Raw genomic sequence first — 22,806 nt, forward strand, 5'->3', positions numbered from 1 at the left:
CCTATCTACACTCGGGGCAATTTACAATGGCCAATTTACCTATCAACCTGCAAGTCTTTGGAGGTGGGAGGAAACCGGAGCTCCCGGCAGAAACCCACACAGACACAGGGAGAACTTGCAAACTCCGCACAGGCAGTATCCAGAACTGAACCCGGGTCGCTGGAGCTGTGAGGCTGCGGTGCTAACCACTGTGCCACTGTGCCGCCCTGTGGGGGACTTTATCAAAAGCCTTCTGAAAATCCAAGTATACTACGTCCACCAACTCTCCTTTATCAATTCCATTAGTAACATCCTCAAAAAACTCCAACAGGTTCGTCAAACATGATTTCCCATTCATAAATCCATGTTAACTATGCCCAATCAGATCATCCAAGGGTCCATTTATCACATCCTTCAGAATAGATTCTAGCATTTTCCCAATGACTGATGTAAGGCTAACAGGTCTGTAATTCCCTGTTTTCTCTTTCCCTCCCTTCTTAAATAGTCGGGTGACATTTACTACCTTCCAAGCTGCAGGAACCACTTCAGAATCTATAGAATTTTGGAAGATGATCACCAATGCCTCCACTATCTCCATAGCTACCTCTTTTAACACTCTGGGATGTAGAATATCAGGTCCCAGGGACTGTTCAGCCTTCAGCCCCATTAATTTCTCAAATGTAACCTTCATACTAATACTAATTGCACAGTGGCGCAGTGGTTAGCACCGCAGCCTCACAGCTCCAGCAACCCGGGTTCAATTCTGGGTTCTGCCTGTGTGGAGTTTGCAAGTTCTCCCTGTGTCTGCGTGGGTTTCCTCCGGGTGCTCCGGTTTCCTCCCACATGCCAAAGACTTGCAGGTTGATAGGTAAATTGGCCATTATAAATTGCCCCTAGTATAGGTAGGTGGTAGGGACAGGTGGGGATGTGGTAGGAATATGGAATTAGTGTAGGATTAGTATAAATGGGTGGTTGATGGTCAGCACAGACTCGGTGGGCTGAAGGGCCTGTTTCAGTGCTGTATCTCTAAAACTAAAAAACTAAAAACTTCAATTCCTCATTCTCGCTAGTCCCTTGGATCTCTAATTCTGGGAGATTTCTTGTATCTTCCTCAATGAAGACAGACACCAAGTAATCATATAGCTTCTCTGCCATTTTTCTATTTTCCATTATAAATTCTCCTGACGCTGATTGTAATGGACCCAAATTTGTCTTAGCCAAATATTTACTTTTTACGTATCTATAGAAGCTTTTACAGTTCGTTTTTATGTTTTTTGCTAGTTTACATTCACATTCCATTCTCCCTTTCTTTATCAGTTTCTTGGTCTTCCTTTGCTGTTTTCTAAAATCCTCCCAAACTTCAGATTTACTACTATTTCTGGCAACTTTATAGGTCTTTGCTTTTCATCTTATACAATCCTTAAATTCCTTTGTTAGCCACGGTTGACTGCCTTTCCTTTGGGGTTTTTGTGCCTTGAAGGGATGTATAGTTGCTGTAAACTATGTAATAATTATTTAAAGACTATCCATTGCATATGTACTGTAATACCTTTTAATGTATTTTCCCAATCCACCTCAGCCAATTTTCCCCTCATACCTTCATAATTTCCTTTGTTCAGATTTAACAGCCTGGCTTCAGAACTACCTCACTTTCAAACATAATGTAATTTTATCATATTATGGGCACTCATCCCTAAAGGTTCTTTTACAACAAGATTCGTAATTAGCCCTTTCTCATTACATAATACTAGATCAAAAATAGACTGTTCCCTCATTGGTTCCTCAACATACTGTTCTAGAAAACCATCCCTAACACACTCCAGAAACTCGTCCTCCACACCATTAGTGCTCATTAGGTTTACCCAATCTATATGCAGATTGAAATCACCCATGATTGCTGTATTACCCATGCTACATGCTTCTCTAATCTCCTGATTAATACCATGCTCCACACTATCACTACTGCTTGGTGGCCTATAAACAACTCCTACCAATGTTTGCTGCCCCTTGCTGTTTCTTAGCTCCACCCAAACAGATTCCATATTTTGTTCTTCTGATCTGAGATCCTCCCTTACTAATGTACTGATTCCATCCCTTATTATCAGTGCAAAACCATCTCCTTTTTTCTTTTTGCCTGTCCTTCCTCAATGTCAAGTATCTTTGAATATTCAGTTCCAAATCTTGGTCTCCCTGTAGCCACGTTTCCGTTATGGCAATTAGATCATACTCATTTACCTTTATTTGTGCCTTTAAATCATCTACCTTGTAGCGAATGCTGCATGCATTCAGGTAGAGTGCTCTTAACCTTGTCTGCTTGATAGTATTCTGCACTCTAAGTCTAGTTGATGCTTGCCTTTGTTTCGCCTGCCTTCGGATGTTGCTTGCTACTTTTCGACCTCCTGTAACCAGCTTTACTTCCTTCCAATTTGAGCTACCCCTCAGGTTCCCATCCCCCTGACAAGCTAGTTTAAACCCTCCCCAACAGCACTAGCAGATCTCCCTGCCTGTTTGAATCTTATGGCACTGTTTGAAGAAATATTGGGAATCCTCCTGGTGTCCTGGCCAAAATTTGTCTCTCAGACACTACAATAAAGTGATTAAGTGTTCATTTGACTCATTCATTGTTTGTGGGATGTTGCTGTGGAGCAATTGGCTGCAATGTGTTTCTACAATAACAAGAGTGACTACACAAGAAAAGTAATTAATTGGTTCTGAAGCACTTTGAGACTCCTAGGAATGTTATAAAGTGCTATATAAATACAAGTTTCCTCTTTCTTCTCTTTTAATAAAGACACCGCCCAGTGTAATGCTGAGCCGTTTCATCGAGGAATGTCACAAGCTCAACGCTGCTATGTCCAGAGTTAGATAAGCTCAATGGGGTAATAGCTGTAGCACTATAAATGCGTTCAAATATCCCTGAACCAGGGAAGAGGCAAACAGTCAGCTAGGGTTTACACATCCATGACCCCGTTAGATAGTTCACACGTGAGAATGACATCAATTGCAGGCTGGGCTATGATGGCTTATGCAGTTGAGCAGTCAACTAACACTCACTGTCTAAGATCACCTGTCAGGAATGGCCACTTGGGCTAGGTATTGGAACATTACAAGCACCCATGGAACCATAACCCAGCATGAATCAGCACTGACAGGAGACACAGCATTACATAGCATTTACAGAAAAAACAGGACATTTGGCTCAACTGGTCCATGCCAGTATTTATGCTCTACACAAGCTTCCTCCCACATGACTCTTCATCTAACCCTATCAGCTTATCCTTCTATTCCTTTCTCCCTCATGTCCTTATCTAATTTTCCTTTAAATAAATCAATGATATTCACCTCAACCACTCCTTATAGTAGCGAGTTCCACATTCTAACAATTATTTGGGTAAAGAATTTTCTCCTTAATTCTCTATTGGATGTATTGGTGGCTACCTTAGATATATGGCCCCTAGTTTTGGTCTCCTCACAGCTGGATATATCTCTATATCAAGGGGTGAGAAAATGGCAACACTAGGCAAAGGCAGCAACATCGACTGTCACTCAATAATCTTTTGAAGAAGCCTCTCAGGGTGCAGGATATGGGATACCATCAAAGATGAAAAAATAATGCAAGCAAGTCACATAAAAGAGAATCCCCTGAACTCCCTTTCTCAACAATCAGCTTGCTAATTGTAAGTCAATTTCACAAAACTGAAATGTAACCAAGCAGCGTGCTTAGGCTAATTTAAACGCAGTCAATAAATAAACCGCTGTAATAATAGGCAAATCACTGCTGTCACATGTCCAGTCAAGTCACTGATGAAAAGTAAAACTCAGTAACATGCCCCAGTGTCTGTGAATTTCTCTTGTACAATTTATGCAAAAGAAAGTGGTGAAAGCTCGGCCGTACTCTTCGGAACTCCCCCTGCCCCAAGCCACCAACCGCAACATTTCTACTTCTCTTCATCATCAAAAGTGACCTAAAAACCCATCTTTTCAGCCAAGCCTTCGGCCACCACTTTTAACTCCTCCACAAAGGCTCAGAGTCTGTTAAAAAAAAGGTGTTATATAAATGGAAGCTACTTCAATAAACTGAGGAGCCTGACTCTCAGTCAAAAGAAGCACAGATACCACAAGATTGCAACAGTGAAGTTTGTCTGTGGCCTCATTCAAATACTGGTCTGTATTTCAATGATCTGCACTGCATAGGTGGATTGCCCTGGAGGTAGTGAACTCCCCACAGGGAAGTCCGCTTTCATCCCAAGCGACTTTCTGTCTGGGTCAAAAGACGCCTCCTTCACAAAGGCCGAAGTAGCCGGTTCCTTCCGGTGTCCTATTGCAAGGAAGTGGGAAGGAAGTCATGAATGATGCAGGGGCATCAAATAAAAGAGAAAATTCATCTAAATATCTAGCATTAAGATGTCCCATCTCAGCTGGGCAAAGTGTCCCAACTAAATATGTGGACAAAGCACCTATGAAACATGGATAGTCAGACAAAGTAATTTTTAGTTTAGCAAAGGACTGGAAAAGCAGCAAGCAATCTGGACTCCCCTTAATCGAGGCCTATACAAGACCCTTTCCCCATTATCTCCACATTATTCCCCCACAAATGGGGATGCTAAACTAAAAGGGTAAAATGGGAGTCGCCATGAACTCTAGGGACAAGAGGAGCCATCAAACTCAATAATACCCCTGGACAAAGTACAGAGGGTGAAGCCATATGCACCTACCACTGCCAACTGAGCATCTGAATTTAGAAACAGGTAACACTACTTTATCAATCAGAATAACCATTTCCACCAACCCGCCATTACTGTGGAGCACAGCTAATGGTGCGCACGGGTTGCAGAATCAAGCTCAAAGATTATAGCCCCATCTCTGATGTGTTATCACATCTAGCATGGCTTTATACTGGCTGCATAGCCCATTGTATTTGTACATAGTGAGCAAAAGGGTACAATTTCTGATTCCGTGCTCCCAGCACGGAGCCTCCTCCACCTAGGGCACATATTGGGAGAATTGTGTGGACACAGCCTCTGATTTTCCAAGAAATTAAATTATTTCCAAATAGGCGGTTCCAGTGAGCAAGAGTCTGCACCCAGGAGAACGTAAATGGGAAATTTATCCTAAAATACCCAACTGCACCAAGACAAAAGAAAAATCCTAATGAGAAGGAGGGAAGGGGAGACTGTGAAGATTTCAGTTATGCTGCATTAGCAGCATTTTAAAAAGGGTTTATCAGAAAATCTCAGCTGTCAGACTAACAGAATTGGTCAACAACCCTGAATAAAATATTTTTCAGAACAGACTGAGCAATTTCCAAAGTTCAGTCAGCAGATGTTCCACTATATTTTATTCCAGGTTTCTAGGATAGATCCAAACGAAGCTCCCACTTCAACTGGATGTTGTGATGTGGAGCAGAAATCAGTAAAAAGGAGAATCATGGGACAGTCTCTTTAAAAAGGACTTCAATAAAACACAACAGCCCTTAACAAAAAGCCCAGTTTACTCATTACTCGACCCAGGCACAGCCCCATGTAAATTTCAATTTGTTTGGCACAGTTATTTTCACCATGTCCATGGACCTTTCACATTCTGTTCCTGCCCATGCCTGTTGCTATAGTTCTTGTGTCAAAGAACACCTAAGACGCTAATCAGTCTTGATCCCAATTCCTTTTCTAATGGAAGAGCACTTGAATAATACCCCTTTGGTTTTCATGGGCATTCTTCCTCCCTTCCCCCTCACCTACCCCTTTACAGCAAGACATGGGAATTCAATTGCAAATATCCCTCACTGGAGGCTGTAGCTTTACAATACAGGCAGTCAGTGTGAATCTCTGACATTTTTCACACAAAAAACAAAAACCAAAGCAGCATCCATAAGGAGTTTATGCATCACTGAGAAAGCATAGCCCCCTTTCCATTGTATCTTAACTAGAGCCTGGGCAATTGTCACAAGTATGACTTCTCTGCCGCAGCTTCTTCCAGTGACTGAGCAGAAGCTCAGTCAATTCCACTGGTAGCAGAGCATCCCGAATAGGAGGTCAGCTCTGCCAATGTGAAAAGCATCCTAAGAGGCTTTAATTTTAAATAGGCTTGGAAAATTGTCAGAGGAGTGGTTCCTCTGTAGAGATAGGAGAACCAGAATTTTAAAAAGCAGAAATCTATCAAGCACCGAGCCCAGAAAGAAACTTTGGGGTATAACTTTAACAGAGCTGTCCTAGGGGAAACCCATGGGATAAGGTGAACTCCCAGTTTCACACCTCGCTCAATATTATTCTCCACTATCTTCAAAAGGGCAATAAAATTAGATGGTGTTTAAAATTAATATTGCACCCCATCCCGTCAATTTCCCGATGAACATGTTAGGTTAAATTTGCCCCATTTGTGTTTGAGCCTATACAGTGAACAGGATTGGGAATTGGTTTTATTGCTTTCATGGACAATTAGTCTTCCAACAACTGTTCAAAATTGGAGGCAGCAAAGCCAAGCCCAGTACTGTTCTCAGTCAATCTGCACACCTTCTAGCACCAGCGATTAGAAACCAGATTTCTGAATGACTTTGTCCCCCTCCCTCAGACAGCGGTGCTGGGGGCATTGTAGTGTCCCAGTTGCTCTGAATGTGAGATCAGTTAACGAAGCACAGACCAAGAATTGAACCAGGGAACCTCTTGCTCCATGCATTGCTGCATCACACCAGCTACAACATTTATCAACAAAGCCACCAGGGAGTGCTTCATCAAGGTTTATTGCCTCTTTTGCAAAATCTGATGGCAATTTTAAACTAAATCATTGCCATTTAGCTTTTTAAATTAAGTACACCATGACATTGAATGTACATATATCATTTTCACTATAAGTGGGCAGTAGCTTCACTATATGAGGAGTTTCATTCTATTCAGTTAAGGTTACAAGAGAAGTTTGCATGAACAAGGCTTTTCCATCCTACTTATTCGAACATTCTTCTTAAGTAAGTCCAGTGCCTTGGTCCCAACCACCCTCTTTGGTAACCGGCTTCAGCTGTTGAGCATCCTCTGTATAAAGAGATACTTCTTACTGTCAGCCATACAACCCTGAACTTATGACCCAGCTTTGGACCTTCCTTCACAAGTAGAGTTACAACTCAGTAAAGGTTCATGCTCTGCCGTTTGTTAGCAATTAATTCGATATTTCAGAAGGGACAAAGGTGTTGAGCCTGTGTAGAGACTGCAAAAGCAGAACAGAGAAATCTCAATAATATTCATTAATGCTTAGCAATGACAACAATTTTCACTGATGTAAATCACAGCCATACATCAAGTTAAGAATGATGCAGAGGATTGCATGTAAATATACAGCTTCAATATAAAGAAGAAATCATGTAAAGGTTGACTGCAGCAGGCATCTATATCTCTCAAATGTTTTTGGATAAACTCAGTAATTACTTGTTAGACAAGATTTTTGGAATCATAACAAGTCTTTGAACCATATTATTGAAATTAGATTCACATAGAATTTTACAGCACAGAAACGGGCCATTCAGCCCAACATGCTCTGGACGAGCCTCCTCCCACCTTACTTCATTTTACCCTAGCAGCATATCCTTGTATTCCTTTCTCCCTCATGAACTTATTTAGTTTCCCCTTAAACACATCTATGCTGCTCACCTCAACTACACCATGCAGTAGCGAGTTCCACATTCTCATCACTCTCAGAGTTAAGAAGTTTCTTCTCATTGGATTTATCAGGTTGTAGCATAGCCAGATCATAATGTCCACTTGCTGGACTGATTTCAGGCAGCATTCATTGGCATATGGTTCCATCAATAACAGTATGGATTAGGTGCAGAGTGAAGCTCTCTTGACATTCTCCAATCAAGTACTTCCAGGTCAGGGCTGGTACAAGCAAGAGGCATGAGCAAAGTTTCATCTATACTATGTCGAGTAATTTGCCTTAATCCCAGCCCCAGAGGAGAGCTGCTATTGTACCTGTCTGATGTTTTCATTCCCACACTCAGTATTCAAGTGGTCTGAGTCAGATTGATAACTTGGTGCCACATTGTATTAAATTGTAGACAGAGACTGGATTGAGACTGTCCATAGTCATTTGCTTAGAATCCTTACTGCTGACAAGAGGGGAACCATTCGTCTAATTAATCAGCTCTGCATTTGAACCCAGGTTCCAAAGATGGAAGTCTGACCAACTATATCACTACTGTGCAGACATTTTATATTCTTCCAGTTATTTGACATTGTGAGTGGGGGGGCTTGATGACATCATCACATCCAGCCTGAAAGTCATGCTATCAGGATGTAAAAGCCCCTTTAAATGGCAGCCAGGCTGACACTCCATGTAGCTAGGCAGACTTGGCCAGTAGCTTTCAAAAGCATATTGCATAAACACTTCAAAAATGAGAAATTTACATTGCTATGGGGAAATGCACCTCAGTCCATGTAACCTGCAGGGCTACGGAATAAATGCTGGAGGGTGGGCTGAGACTGGGTGGCTCGTTTTTCGGCCAGCACAGACACGATGGGCCAAGTGCCGTAAACCTTCCATGATTCTATCAAAAAGCGGGCATGGGCATGGGTATGACGGGCCGAATGGCTTCTTTCTGTGCTGTATCATTCGATGATTGGAAGGGGAGTGAGCAGGGAGCTGAATTAGTCCAGCCTGATTGCAATCCAATCAAATTAGAGGTTCACTTTGTCGGCTGCCTCGTTTGACTCGGGATCGCCGAGGCAGTTAGCAGTCCTGCTCAGAAAACAGTCAGCAGCCAAGCCAGCTGACCTAGTGGTTGCATCGAAAACCGCACTCCCACCACCCTTTCAACACGACAGATTGAGAGCCATGTCAAGCTAACTTCAGGAAAAGAGGCGGCTCCAGCTTTGAGCTGGATTAAAAGTAGCAAATTCAGGTTGCAGCTGCAGGAGCAAATGCCAAGAATCAGTCGTGGAAAGAACTAAAATTCTTCTCGTCCCCCATCTCTTTTCAGCTTTCCTATCCGAACATTTCAATAATTGACAGTTACTTTCTGTGACCACCAGCTTTGCCTTAAGGTAACATGTGACGGAGTTCTGCTGGATCACTGTTTCATCTGTATGGGTGTCGAGAAACATCAGCCGCTCCCCAGCAGTGACTAATGATTTTTGACCGTTTGGAGATTGATCACTAGTATTTTGCTAACATGCAGCCAGCTTAATAAAGCATAAAGACAACTAGATGGTCAAGTAGAGCACACAAAACCTGATGGGGCATGAATGGTCAAGTTCTGGGCCTCCGCCAGTAATCAGTGGGCGGGAGAGGTGGTGGACAGATCTGCAAAAAGACTGCGCAGCTCAACAACCAGACTCCGCTGTTTCATTTCCAATTATTTGTGGCAGTTTAGTGCAGCCCACATTGGAAAGGGTAATCGCTCAAACCTTTGCAGAACCAGCTGCGGGTTATCACTGGGATATTGCCTGTTGGCATCAAGTAAAGGAAGGTGAACACGACTAGCAACAACCCATGGTATAGCACACAACGAAAGATCAAAAGTTTAGGAGCTGTATTCAGTAATATAACTGGGAGCATTATACTGGAATTGTATGTGAGTGTAAAAGAGTGTTCTCACTTAAATTTAGGATGTGGTGTGTTCTAACTGAAAACCTTATTAAGATAGCAGAACTTGTATCAGGCAAAGTACTAGAACTGAGAAACTTAGAGTGAAGGCGAGTTTCTACCAGAATGCTCTAACCAGCATTCCTACAATTCTGCTGCAATTCAAAGGTAGTTTACAGAAGCCCACCAACATTCTGTGGCAAGAGAATGTGATTTCTGTAACACATTGACAAGGGACCCACACATATATATGCCCGAACACATTTTCCTTGGTGTCCTGGGTAATATTTATGCTTCAACCAACATCAATGAAACAGATTATGTGACCACTATCACACTGGGGGTTGTGGGAGCTTGCTGTGCACAAATTGCCTGCCCAGTTTCCTTAATTAGAACAGTGACTACACTGCAAAAAGTTACTTCATTGGTTGGTACATACCGAGGTCATGAAAGGCGCTATATAAATGTAAGTTTTTCCTTTAATACAAGTGTGAGTGTTTTTTTATAGTCAGAAATGCTATTTCACGGATCCGCCATAGCACTGGGCAAATTCCAGCATTCTGTTTTGTTTTTTGTGACTGAGGATTTGGCATTGGGGATCCTGGTTATAACAGAATGAGCGCGGGATGTATGTCATAAAGAGTGTTGTTACAACAGGGAGCCTTGGAGTGAGGGTCTGGTGTGTAAAAGAGAGCCTGATAATGACAGTGGGTGCAGTAATGAGTGTGTTATTACCAAGGGGCTGTTAACGAGCGTGATGATAGTGAGGTGTAACAGAGAGTGTTATTACTGGTAATGAAGGTGAGGTGTGTAAGAGAGTGATATAACTGAGAGTTTGATAATGAAGGTGGTGCTCAATCAACTCTAGTTCTGAAAGGGTTAAATTTATAATCCTATCTTTGTGAAATAATTAGTTTGCTATAATGTCCGTTTCTGTGTTGAACATTTTCATTGAAGTGTTAATCATTGTGTGCTTAATTCCCAGCCAGTAATGTTCATCACTATTATTGTTTCTTTCCAGTTCACTAAGCCCCTGGACAAGTAAGAAAAATCACAAGAACATGTAAACAAGGAAATGGACCAAAGGCACAAAAATGATCTGCAGCCATTAACTAACCAATCCTGGTAATTCAAAACAAAACGCTCCTAAACGTTTTATTGGAAGACTGAGGCGGAGCAGACAGTTGGAAGGATTAACCCTGCACCAACATGAGGACAGTTTGTGGATTTATGTCCGAGATTGACCAACACTTTCCAATCTCAGCTGTGAAAATGCGATTTGCCATAAATATGAATTCCTGTAACAATAGAGCGGCGGTTTCAGTTCAAACTTGGAATGGGGACGGGGCATGTTTCTTTTTTTAAAAAAAGTCTAAATTCAGACATGCGATGGACCCAAATAAAGAAACGAGTCTTCTCACACATAACTAAATCCTAAAGCGCCTCCAAACTGCCTCTATACAGGTGTGAACATAGCGTTTTTCCTCCGTGCACATGTTGGACCTAGTATTTTGCAAGTTCACAACCTTTATCGAAAAATCTAGTATTTGCATATCTCAAAATAACTGAGCGGACACCTCCAAAAGCAAACTGCAAAACTGAGCGGGTGCGTCAGCCAATATGCGGGGGGAGGGAATCAGATCCACAGTCACCGCTGGAGCTGCATCATCTCACAGAAATGGTTAAGGAACAGCCTGGATGGACACTTGGATTATACCCACCTCCTCCTATGTTGGCAACTGAGGAGGGAAATTCCTAAATGGGAAGTGACTCTCACCAGGGATAATTGAGCGCAGGACCCCAGAAAAAATAAAGTAAATCAACACAATTGGTCAACGAGACGTAATGGAAACACAATTAGAATTTTAACCCCAAATAGAAATAAATTCACCAGGGCTTTTTCATAAACTACAGCGTCTTTTTGCCTCAAATTTCTTCTGGAAATCAAATGACTTCGTTCATTCCCTGACAGTTCATGATAGCACCAGGTCCTTTGTGATTCCTGTTTGGAGAGACTATTGTTTTTTTACACTCACACACTGTGACATGCACACTTCTCAGTTTGATTTTGGTGTTTGCCCAGCCGCACCACGTGTTTACGCTCACAACCTGCATCATTCACAATCCTCGACCTTACAACGTTGCCAGCTCTCCGTAAAAACAGTAGAAAGCGTTCCACGCAGGATACACACTGCCGGGGTGCGAGGGCAAGCTGTAAAAACTCAGTAATGCAAGGGAACCAAGGAAAAAAATATAGGACATCTTCACGGCGAGTCAATACAACACATTTAAATCCTTCCCGTGCTTTGCTGTTCTTCAGCAACGCATATTTTTAAACTTTCGGCATCTTAGATAAGATCCAGGCAATTTAAGCTATTGGACTTATCTTTAATATATTTGGTGAATGATCTATCTCCGAGTCAGTGTGTATCCTACACGACTGTTCCAACCTCTTGCACAGTCCCGTCTGTGTACAGTAGCATTACCCCCTTTACAGTGAGTTTCAAAGGACACGGGGAGAGGGGTAGGGAATATTGGGTAATTTACACAATTATTTTTGTTCTGATTTTTACTTAACTATTCTTCAGCGTAAAATATGCGATGCCCTTTGATTCTGCGTGTGCGTGAGGTGCGGTTAAATCAGCCAGAACCTCTCTCCACACACACTGTTTCAGTACAAAGTTTATCCCCGAGCCTGGCAGCTGCCTTTAAAGCAGCCGCAGTAAACCGCACACATCTGTATTACACATTGACCAACTTTTTGATGTTGCCTCTGATGGAATCAAAGATTCCATCCTTTCACCCCCTCCCCCGCCCTCTGAATGCTAAACGGAAACCCACAGAAAAGTAATCAAAGCTCCTTTCTAACAATGAATTCCCTTATTATTTGTCTAATTCAGTTCTGTTCAAATTCATTTTTGCGAAGAAGCCTCTAAATGTATATTTACGACACGAGCTATGCCAGTAACCAGAGAAAGACGGTTTATAGGAGAATTTGGAAGTGACAAATCCACAGAAAGGTTTTGCTTTACTGATTTCCCCCACCCTTCCCTCAATCTTGAATTCACATTACAAAAAAAAATCCATTCTTGCTTATTCCTTACCCGCAGCCGAGCTGATGAGGAGAGGCAAGAGAAAGTGGAGTATCCCGGGGACGCTCGACATCACGGAGCTCCTCAAAGCGCCCGTCCCAGATCGTTACAGTACAAACAAAAATGCACTAAAAATTTCCTTCAAAAAGACCCCTCTTCTCTGGATCCGATCCAACAGGAGGAGCGAGAGAGGAAGCGGCGCATCCAGGCTCCGAACCCCCTGGTCACCCGACGAAATTCACTCAAACTCCGGCTGAAACTGACAACAGGCGTTCGGCAACCTTTCCCGGTGTCGCCCCCATATATCCCCGTGAGTCGCAGGGAGTGACTGCTGTGCTCCCGATCGCCCTGCCTCTCTTCTCAATACATCCAGGCCGCTTTCAGTCATTCATTCATTCTCTCTCTCTCTCTCTCTCTGTCCCTTCTCTTGGCCGCGCAGAGTTGTCTCTTGTTAACTTGTTCCAACTTCCCAGCTGATTCCGTCACGCAGTCCAGCCCGCCCCTCTCCACTGCCCAGAACTCGGCACCTTCTGCCTGTCACTCTCGGGAATCCCACTCTTTCCAACCTCCCCCGCCCCCCGCCACTGTCCCATTCCCACTGAGATCAGATTCATCAATTAATCTGGGAGCGATCCCTGCGGATAAAGGGAGAGAAAACCCTTAGCGTAGGGTTCTCTTTGCTCGTCAGTGTGTCTTGTGAAAAGCAGAGGTGATATTTGGGAGCGTCCCAGTAAAATCAACATTTATGCCACAAGTGTCATTGCAAAGTATCTGGGGTACAGTGAAGACACGACAGGGCTCTCTCAGTGGCTGGGTCGCTATGTGCCCCATGTGATACTGAACTATGCAGACCAAAAAGTTCACACGTTCCATGCTCAGTCAACGCTGAGTTAACTGGTTTAAACCAAGGTAGATATTTCCAGGGAGAATCACCATATATTCCTGCACTTGGTCACCATCCAGCGGCCCCTGCCGGATCGTATGTGTATGTGGACGTCTGTTGAGTGCAGCAGTGATGCTGACTTCCTCCAGAGTCGAATAGCACGCTGACCCTCGCTATTTCGGTTCACACCTAACCAATCACACTTGATGAGGAATCAAGGGTGACCATAGAAGACAGCATCATCTGCATGTGGAGATAAAGGGCATGCAAACACAGGGCTAAAACCATGAGACTGTATTCAGCCAATAACAGATCTAGTCAGAGATTGGAATGTGCTCCTTAATTATAAGGCTGGTAGGAACTAATATATCGTTTATGGATGAACAAAAATCGAATGGCTTCTGATAACAGGAAAAAAGGTCCAGAGAATCAGAGAGCATTCAGTGATATAACACTGTAACAGAATGTGATAGAGAAATCAGGGATCTAACACTGTCACAGAATGTGATAGAGAAATTGGTGACATAACACTGTCACAGAATGTGATAGAGAAATCAGGGATCTAACACTGTCACAGAATGTGATCGAGAAATTGGTGACATAACACTGTCACAGAATGTGATAGAGAAATCAGGGATCTAACACTGTCACAGAATGTGATAGAGAAATTGGTGACATAACACTGTCACAGAATGTGATAGAGAAATCAGGGATCTAACACTGTCACAGAATGTGATAGAGAAATCAGGGATCTAACACTGTCACAGAATGTAATCGAGAAATCAGTGATATAACACTGTCACAGAATGTGACAGAGAAATCAGTGATATAACACTGTCACAGAATGTGATAGAGAAATCAGGGATCTAACACTGTCACAGAATGTGATAGAGAAATCAGGGATCTAACACTGTCACAGAATGTGATAGAGAAATCAGGGATCTAACACTGTCACAGAATGTGATAGAGAAATCAGGGATCTAACACTGTCACCGAATGTGATCGAGAAATTGGTGACATAACACTGTCACAGAATGTGATAGAGAAATCAGGGATCTAACACTGTCACAGAATGTGATCGAGAAATTGGTGATATAACACTGTCACAGAATGTGATACAGAAATTGGTGATATAACACTGTCACAGAATGTGATACAGCACTCAGTGATATAACACTGTCACAGAATGTGATAGAGAAATCAGGGATCTAACACTGTCACAGAATGTGATCGAGAAATTGGTGATATAACACTGTCACAGAATGTGATAGAGAAATTGGTGACATAACACTGTCACAGAATGTGATCGAGAAATCAGTGATATAACACTGTCACAGAATGTGATAGAGAAATCAGGGATCTAACACTGTCACAGAATGTGATCGAGAAATCAGTGATATAACACTGTCACAGAATGTGATCGAGAAATTGGTGACATAACACTGTCACAGAATGTGATACAGAAATTGGTGATATAACACTGTCACAGAATGTGATACAGAAATTGGTGATATAACACTGTCACAGAATGTGATACAGCACTCAGTGATATAACACTGTCACAGAATGTGATAGAGAAATCAGGGATCTAACACTGTCACAGAATGTGATCGAGAAATTGGTGATATAACACTGTCACAGAATGTGATCGAGAAATTGGTGACATAACACTGTCACAGAATGTGATAGAGAAATCAGGGATCTAACACTGTCACAGAATGTGATCGAGAAATTGGTGACATAACACTGTCACAGAATGTGATACAGAAATCGGTGATATAACACTGTCACAGAATGTAATCGAGAAATCAGTGATATAACACTGTCACAGAATGTGATAGAGAAATTGGTGATATAACACTGTCACAGAATGTGATACAGAAATCGGTGATATAACACTGTCACAGAATGTAATCGAGAAATCAGTGATATAACACTGTCACAGAATGTGATAGAGAAATTGGTGATATAACACTGTCACAGAATGTGATACAGAAATCGGTGATATAACACTGTCACAGAATGTAATCGAGAAATCAGTGATATAACACTGTCACAGAATGTGACAGAGAAATCAGTGATAAAACACTGTCACAGAATGTGATACAGAAATCGGTGATATAACACTGCCACAGAATGTAATCGAGAAATCAGTGATATAACACTGTCACAGAATGTGATAGAGAAATTGGTGATATAACACTGTCACAGAATGTGATAGAGAAATTGGTGATATAACACTGTCACAGAATGTGATACAGAAAGCGGTGATATAACACTGTCACAGAATGTGATACAGCACTCAGTGATATAACACTGTTGCAGAATGTGATACAGAAATCGGTGATATAACACTGTCACAGAATGTAATCGAGAAATCAGTGATATAACACTGTCACAGAATGTGATACAGAAATCGGTGATATAACACTGTCACAGAATGTAATCGAGAAATCAGTGATATAACACTGTCACAGAATGTGATAGAGAAATCGGTGATATAACACTGTCACAGAATGTGATACAGAAATCGGTGATATAACACTGTCACAGAATGTAATCGAGAAATCAGTGATATAACACTGTCACAGAATGTGATAGAGAAATTGGTGATATAACACTGTCACAGAATGTGATACAGAAATCGGTGATATAACACTGTCACAGAATGTGATACAGCACTCAGTGATATAACACTGTCACAGAATGTGATACAGAAATCGGTGATATAACACTGTCACAGAATGTGATACAGAAATCGGTGATATAACACTGTCACAGAATGTGATACAGAAATCGGTGATATAACACTGTCACAGAATGTGATACAGAAATCGGTGATATAACACTGTCACAGAATGTGATACAGCACTCAGTGATATAACACTGTCACAGAATGTGATACAGAAATCGGTGATATAACACTGTCACAGAATGTGATAGAGAAATTGGTGATATAATACTGTCACCGAATGTGATACAGAAATCAGTGATATAACACTGTCACAGAATGTGATACAGAAATCGGTGATATAACACTGTCACAGAATGTGATACAGAAATCGGTGATATAACACTGTCACAGAATGTGATAGAGAAATTGGTGATATAATACTGTCACCGAATGTGATACAGAAATCAGTGATATAACACTGTCACAGAATGTGATACAGAAATTGGTGATATAACACTGTCACAGAATGTGATACAGAAATCGGTGATATAACACTGTCACATAATGTGATACAGAAATCGGTGATATAACACTGTCACAGAATGTGATACAGCACTCAGTGATATAACACTGTCACAGAATGTGATACAGAAATCGGTGATATAACACTGTCACAGAATGTGATAGAGAAATTGGTGATATAATACTGTCACCGAATGTGATACAGAAATCAGTGATATAACACTGTCACAGAATGTGATACAGAAATTGGTGATATAACACTGTCACAGAATGTGATACAGAAATCAGTGATATAACACTGTCACAGAATGTGATACAGAAATCGGTGATATAACACTGTCACAGAATGTGATACAGAAATCAGTGATATAACACTGTCACAGAATGTGATACAGAAATTGGTGATATAACACTGTCACAGAATGTGATACAGCACTCAGTGATATAACACTGTCACAGAATGTGATACAAAAATCGGTGATATAACACTGTCACAGAATGTGATAGAGAAATTGGTGATATAACACTGTCACAGAATGTGATACAGAAATCAGTGATATAACACTGTCACAGAATGTGATACAGAAATCGGTGATATAACACTGTCACAGAATGTGATACAGAAATCGGTGATATAACACTGTCACAGAATGTGATACAGAAATCGGTGATATAACACTGTCACAGAATGTGATAGAGAAATTGGTGATATAATACTGTCACCGAATGTGATACAGAAATCAGTGATATAACACTGTCACAGAATGTGATACAGAAATTGGTGATATAACACTGTCACAGAATGTGATACAGAAATCGGTGATATAACACTGTCACATAATGTGATACAGAAATCGGTGATATAACACTGTCACAGAATGTGATACAGCACTCAGTGATATAACACTGTCACAGAATGTGATACAGAAATCGGTGATATAACACTGTCACAGAATGTGATAGAGAAATTGGTGATATAATACTGTCACCGAATGTGATACAGAAATCAGTGATATAACACTGTCACAGAATGTGATACAGAAATTGGTGATATAACACTGTCACAGAATGTGATACAGAAATCAGTGATATAACACTGTCACAGAATGTGATACAGAAATCGGTGATATAACACTGTCACAGAATGTGATACAGAAATCGGTGATATAACACTGTCACAGAATGTGATACAGAAATCGGTGATATAACACTGTCACAGAATGTGATAGAGAAATTGGTGATATAATACTGTCACCGAATGTGATACAGAAATCAGTGATATAACACTGTCACAGAATGTGATACAGAAATTGGTGATATAACACTGTCACAGAATGTGATACAGAAATCGGTGATATAACACTGTCACATAATGTGATACAGAAATCGGTGATATAACACTGTCACAGAATGTGATACAGCACTCAGTGATATAACACTGTCACAGAATGTGATACAGAAATCGGTGATATAACACTGTCACAGAATGTGATAGAGAAATTGGTGATATAATACTGTCACCGAATGTGATACAGAAATCAGTGATATAACACTGTCACAGAATGTGATACAGAAATTGGTGATATAACACTGTCACAGAATGTGATACAGAAATCAGTGATATAACACTGTCACAGAATGTGATACAGAAATCGGTGATATAACACTGTCACAGAATGTGATACAGAAATCAGTGATATAACACTGTCACAGAATGTGATACAGAAATTGGTGATATAACACTGTCACAGAATGTGATACAGCACTCAGTGATATAACACTGTCACAGAATGTGATACAAAAATCGGTGATATAACACTGTCACAGAATGTGATAGAGAAATTGGTGATATAACACTGTCACAGAATGTGATAGAGAAATTGGTGATATAACACTGTCACAGAATGTGATACAGCACTCAGTGATATAACACTGTCACAGAATGTGATACAGAAATCGGTGATATAACACTGTCACAGAATGTGATACAGAAATTGGTGATATAACACTGTCACAGAATGTGATACAGAAATCGGTGATATAACACTGTCACAGAATGTGATACAGAAATCGGTGATATAACACTGTCACAGAATGTGATACAGCACTCAGTGATATAACACTGTCACAGAATGTGATACAGAAATCGGTGATATAACACTGTCACAGAATGTGATACAGAAATTGGTGATATAACACTGTCACAGAATGTGATACAGAAATCAGTGATATAACACTGTCACAGAATGTGATACAGAAATCGGTGATATAACACTGTCACAGAATGTGATACAGAAATCAGTGATATAACACTGTCACAGAATGTGATACAGAAATTGGTGATATAACACTGTCACAGAATGTGATACAGCACTCAGTGATATAACACTGTCACAGAATGTGATACAGAAATCGGTGATATAACACTGTCACAGAATGTGATACAGAAATCAGTGATATAACACTGTCACAGAATGTGATACAGAAATTGGTGATATAACACTGTCACAGAATGTTATACAGAAATCGGTGATATAACACTGTCACCGAATGTTGTACAGAAATCGGTGATATAATACTGTCACCGAATGTGATAGAGAAATCAGTGATATAACACTGCCACCGAATGTTATACAGAAATCGGTGATATAACACTGTCACAGAATGTGATAGAGAAATCGGTGATATAACACTGTCACAGAATGTGATACAGAAATCGGTGATATAACACTGTCACAGAATGTGATAGAGAAATTGGTGATATAATACTGTCACCGAATGTGATACAGAAATCAGTGATATAACACTGTCACAGAATGTGATACAGAAATTGGTGATATAACACTGTCACAGAATGTGATACAGAAATCGGTGATATAACACTGTCACAGAATGTGATACAGAAATTGGTGATATAGCACTGTCACAGAATGTGATACAGAAATCAGTGATATAACACTGTCACAGAATGTGATACAGAAATTGGTGATATAACACTGTCACAGAATGTGATACAGAAATTGGTGAGATAACACTGTCACAGAATGTGATACAGAAATCAGTGATATAACACTGTCACAGAATGTGATACAGAAATTGGTGATATAACACTGTCACAGAATGTAATCGAGAAATCAGTGATATAACACTGTCACAGAATGTGATAGAGAAATTGGTGATATAACGCTGTCACAGAATGTGATAGAGAAATCAGTGATATAACACTGTCACAGAAAGTGATCGAGATATCAGTGATATAACATTGTCACAGAATGTTTAGAACATTCAGTGAGATAACACTGTCACAGAATGTGATAGAGAAATCAGTGATGCATTACTGCCACGGAATGTGACAGAACATTCCATGATATAACTGCCACAGGATGTGATAGAGAAATCAGTGATATAGCACTGTCATAGAATGTGATAGAGCATTCAGTGGTATAATACTGTCACAGAATGTTTAGAACATTCAGTGATATAACACTGTCACAGAATGTGATACAGCCCTCAGTGATATAACACTGTCAGGTACGATGTCATTTTATTTAGGAGAAAAATAATACTGTCAATTCAGTTATGTTAAAAAGAACTGCACCTTTCTAAATTTCATACACCTACTGGCAGGACGTTCAGTAACCAGTGGACGCAGATTTAAGATTATTGGTTACAAAAAATCAGCAGGGAAATGAGGAGAATGGTTGTTCGCAAATTGTCATGATCTGGAATGCGCTGCCTTAAAGGGTGTTAGAAGCAGATTCAATAGTGGTCACTTCCTGTGCTGCATGATTGTATGATTCTGTACCTGTGGAATAAGCAAAATCCTGTTGAGCAGTCAGGTGGGGCAGCATGTCTGAGACCACTGCTGATTTTCCAACTGCTGAGTCTCAGGTATTGCAGTGTCCAGGCAATGAGCAGGAAACAGAAACTTCTTTACCATGGACAGAGGGAGGTTCACAGGAGTAAAAATTCCCAGACTTCTGCCACATGCATTTTTTCCCCCAAAAATATACTTTATTCATAAAAATCTGTAAAAAAGAAACATTACAAAACAGTTCATAACTGTTCCAAGTCGACATATCAGAAAATGCAAAAGAAATCAGTTTTCTTCCATACACAACGTGAGTTGCCTCATAACCCATCCATTCCATTTTACCTGCCATGTACATTAGCATTACACAGCAAAACCATATTTTGGTGCATACAGCCCGAGGGATTTTACTCAGGTTCCAGCCCCTCAGTTCACTATGGCGGGAGGATCTTACACAGTGGTCTTTCCCCATTCAGCCTTTGCGGCGTCTGCCCCAGGCTTTAATGCATCCCACAGCATGCAGTCCGAGACCTTGGAATGTGCCAGTCTGCAACACTTGGTCGTGGACAACTCCTTGCATTGGAAGACCAGCAAGTTTCATGCAGACCAAAGAGCGTCTTTCACCGAGTTGATGGTCCTCCAGTAGCAGTTAATGTTTATCTCAGTGTATGTCCCTGGGAACAGACCGTAGAGCACAGAATCCTGTGTTATCGAGCTGCTTGGGATGAACTTCGACAAAAACCACTGCATCTCTTTCCACACCTTCTTTGCAAAGGCACATTCCAGAAGGAGGTGGGCAACAGTCTCTTCCCCACCACAGCCACCTCGAGGGCAGCGGGCAGAGGCGGTGAAATTCTAGGCATGCAGGAAGGATCTGATGGGGAGGGCCCTGCTCACCACCAGTCAAGCTATATCTTGGTGCTTGTTTGAAAGATCTGGTGATGAGGCATTCTGCCAAATGACTTTGGTAGTCTGCTCGGCGAACCATCCGATAGGATCCATCATCTCTTTTTCCTGTAGGGCCTTGAGGACATTCCGTGCAGACCACTGCCTGATGGATTGGTGGTCAAAGGTGTTTTTCTGCACAAACTTTTCAACGAAGGATAAGTGGTACGGCACAGTCCAACTGGATGGAGTGTTCCATGGCAATGTGGCCAGACCCATCCTTCGCAACACCGGGGACAGATAGAACCTCAGCACGGAGTGACACTTGGTGTTTGCATACTGGGGCTTTACGCACAGCTTGATAGAGCTGCACACAAAGGTGACCATCAGGATGAGGGCAACATTGGGTACGTTTTATTCCCCCCTTTATCCAGAGGTTTGAACATCATGTCTCTCCAGACCCGGTCCATTTTCGATCTCCAGATAAAGCAGAAGATGTCTCGGGTGACCGCCACGGCGCAGGACAGGGGTATGGGCCAGACCTTCGCCGTGTACAGTAACAAGGTGAGCTCCTCGCACCTGATGACCAGGTTCTTACCCACAAAGGAGAGAGAATGCTGCTCCCACATGCTCAGTTTATGGCTATACCCTCCTTCCAGGTTTTGGCACATGCCCTGGCCCCTCTGAACCATATCCCCAGCACCTTCAGGTAGTCTGACCTGACGGTGAAGGGGACAAAGGATCGGTCAGCCCAGTTCCCAAAGAACATGACCTCGCTCTTGCCGCGATTTGCTTTGGCTCCCGGGGTCAGTTCGAACTGGTCGCAGATGCTCATCAGCTTGCGAACGGACGGCGGATCCAAGCAGAAGACGGTGGCATCGTCCATGTACAGGGAGGCTTTGACCCAAGTGCCTCTGCTCCCTGGGATTGTCACCCCTCTTATGCTCGCATCCTTCCTAATGAACTCAGCAAAAGGTTTGATACAGCAAACTGTCACATGCTTGGTCAGAGCAGAATTCATGGAGGTGTTTAACAATGCCTATGACAACTTGCATTTGCACAGTGTGTTTAGTTCCAAGGCACTTCACAGCAGCATTGTCAGATAAAATTTAACTCCGAGCCATATATGGAGTTATAAGAACAGATGACCAAAAGCTTGGTTAAAGAGATATGTTTTAAGGCACAGTTGGCCCCTCTGTCTCCCCAAGCCTCCATCCCTGCAGACAGGGAGTGGCCTGTGATTCCCACTGTCATTCACTCAGTGTCCAGTTGCTGAATGTAAAAAATTGTTCTATGCGTGAAAGGAGCCTACACAACTGACTAGCGATTTAGCATTCTGACTTCATTATCTCCTGCCCCTCTCCTACACCGTGCTCTTATATTGCACAATAAAATG

At 41.7% G+C, this 22,806-nt stretch overlaps 1 protein-coding gene across 5 annotated transcripts in view; it reads right to left on the bottom strand.

Moving 5' to 3' along the window:
* The window catches only part of robo3 (roundabout, axon guidance receptor, homolog 3 (Drosophila)), a 514,962-nt gene that overhangs the window by 291,161 nt on the left and 200,995 nt on the right, over positions 1-22,806 (bottom strand). Inside the window, exon 1 of one of the 5 annotated variants that reach the window (XM_068053851.1) lies at positions 12,648-13,111. The exons of the other annotated variants lie outside the window; for them this stretch is intronic. Coding sequence (XP_067909952.1) covers positions 12,648-12,708 — 61 coding nt within the window. The 5' untranslated portion in view covers positions 12,709-13,111. Of the gene's footprint in view, positions 1-12,647; positions 13,112-22,806 lie in introns of those variants that run through there. 5 annotated transcript variants of the gene reach the window in all.

The sequence above is a fragment of the Heterodontus francisci genome, chromosome 22, assembly GCF_036365525.1.
Source record: "Heterodontus francisci isolate sHetFra1 chromosome 22, sHetFra1.hap1, whole genome shotgun sequence".
NCBI classification, from domain to species: Eukaryota; Metazoa; Chordata; class Chondrichthyes; order Heterodontiformes; family Heterodontidae; genus Heterodontus; species Heterodontus francisci.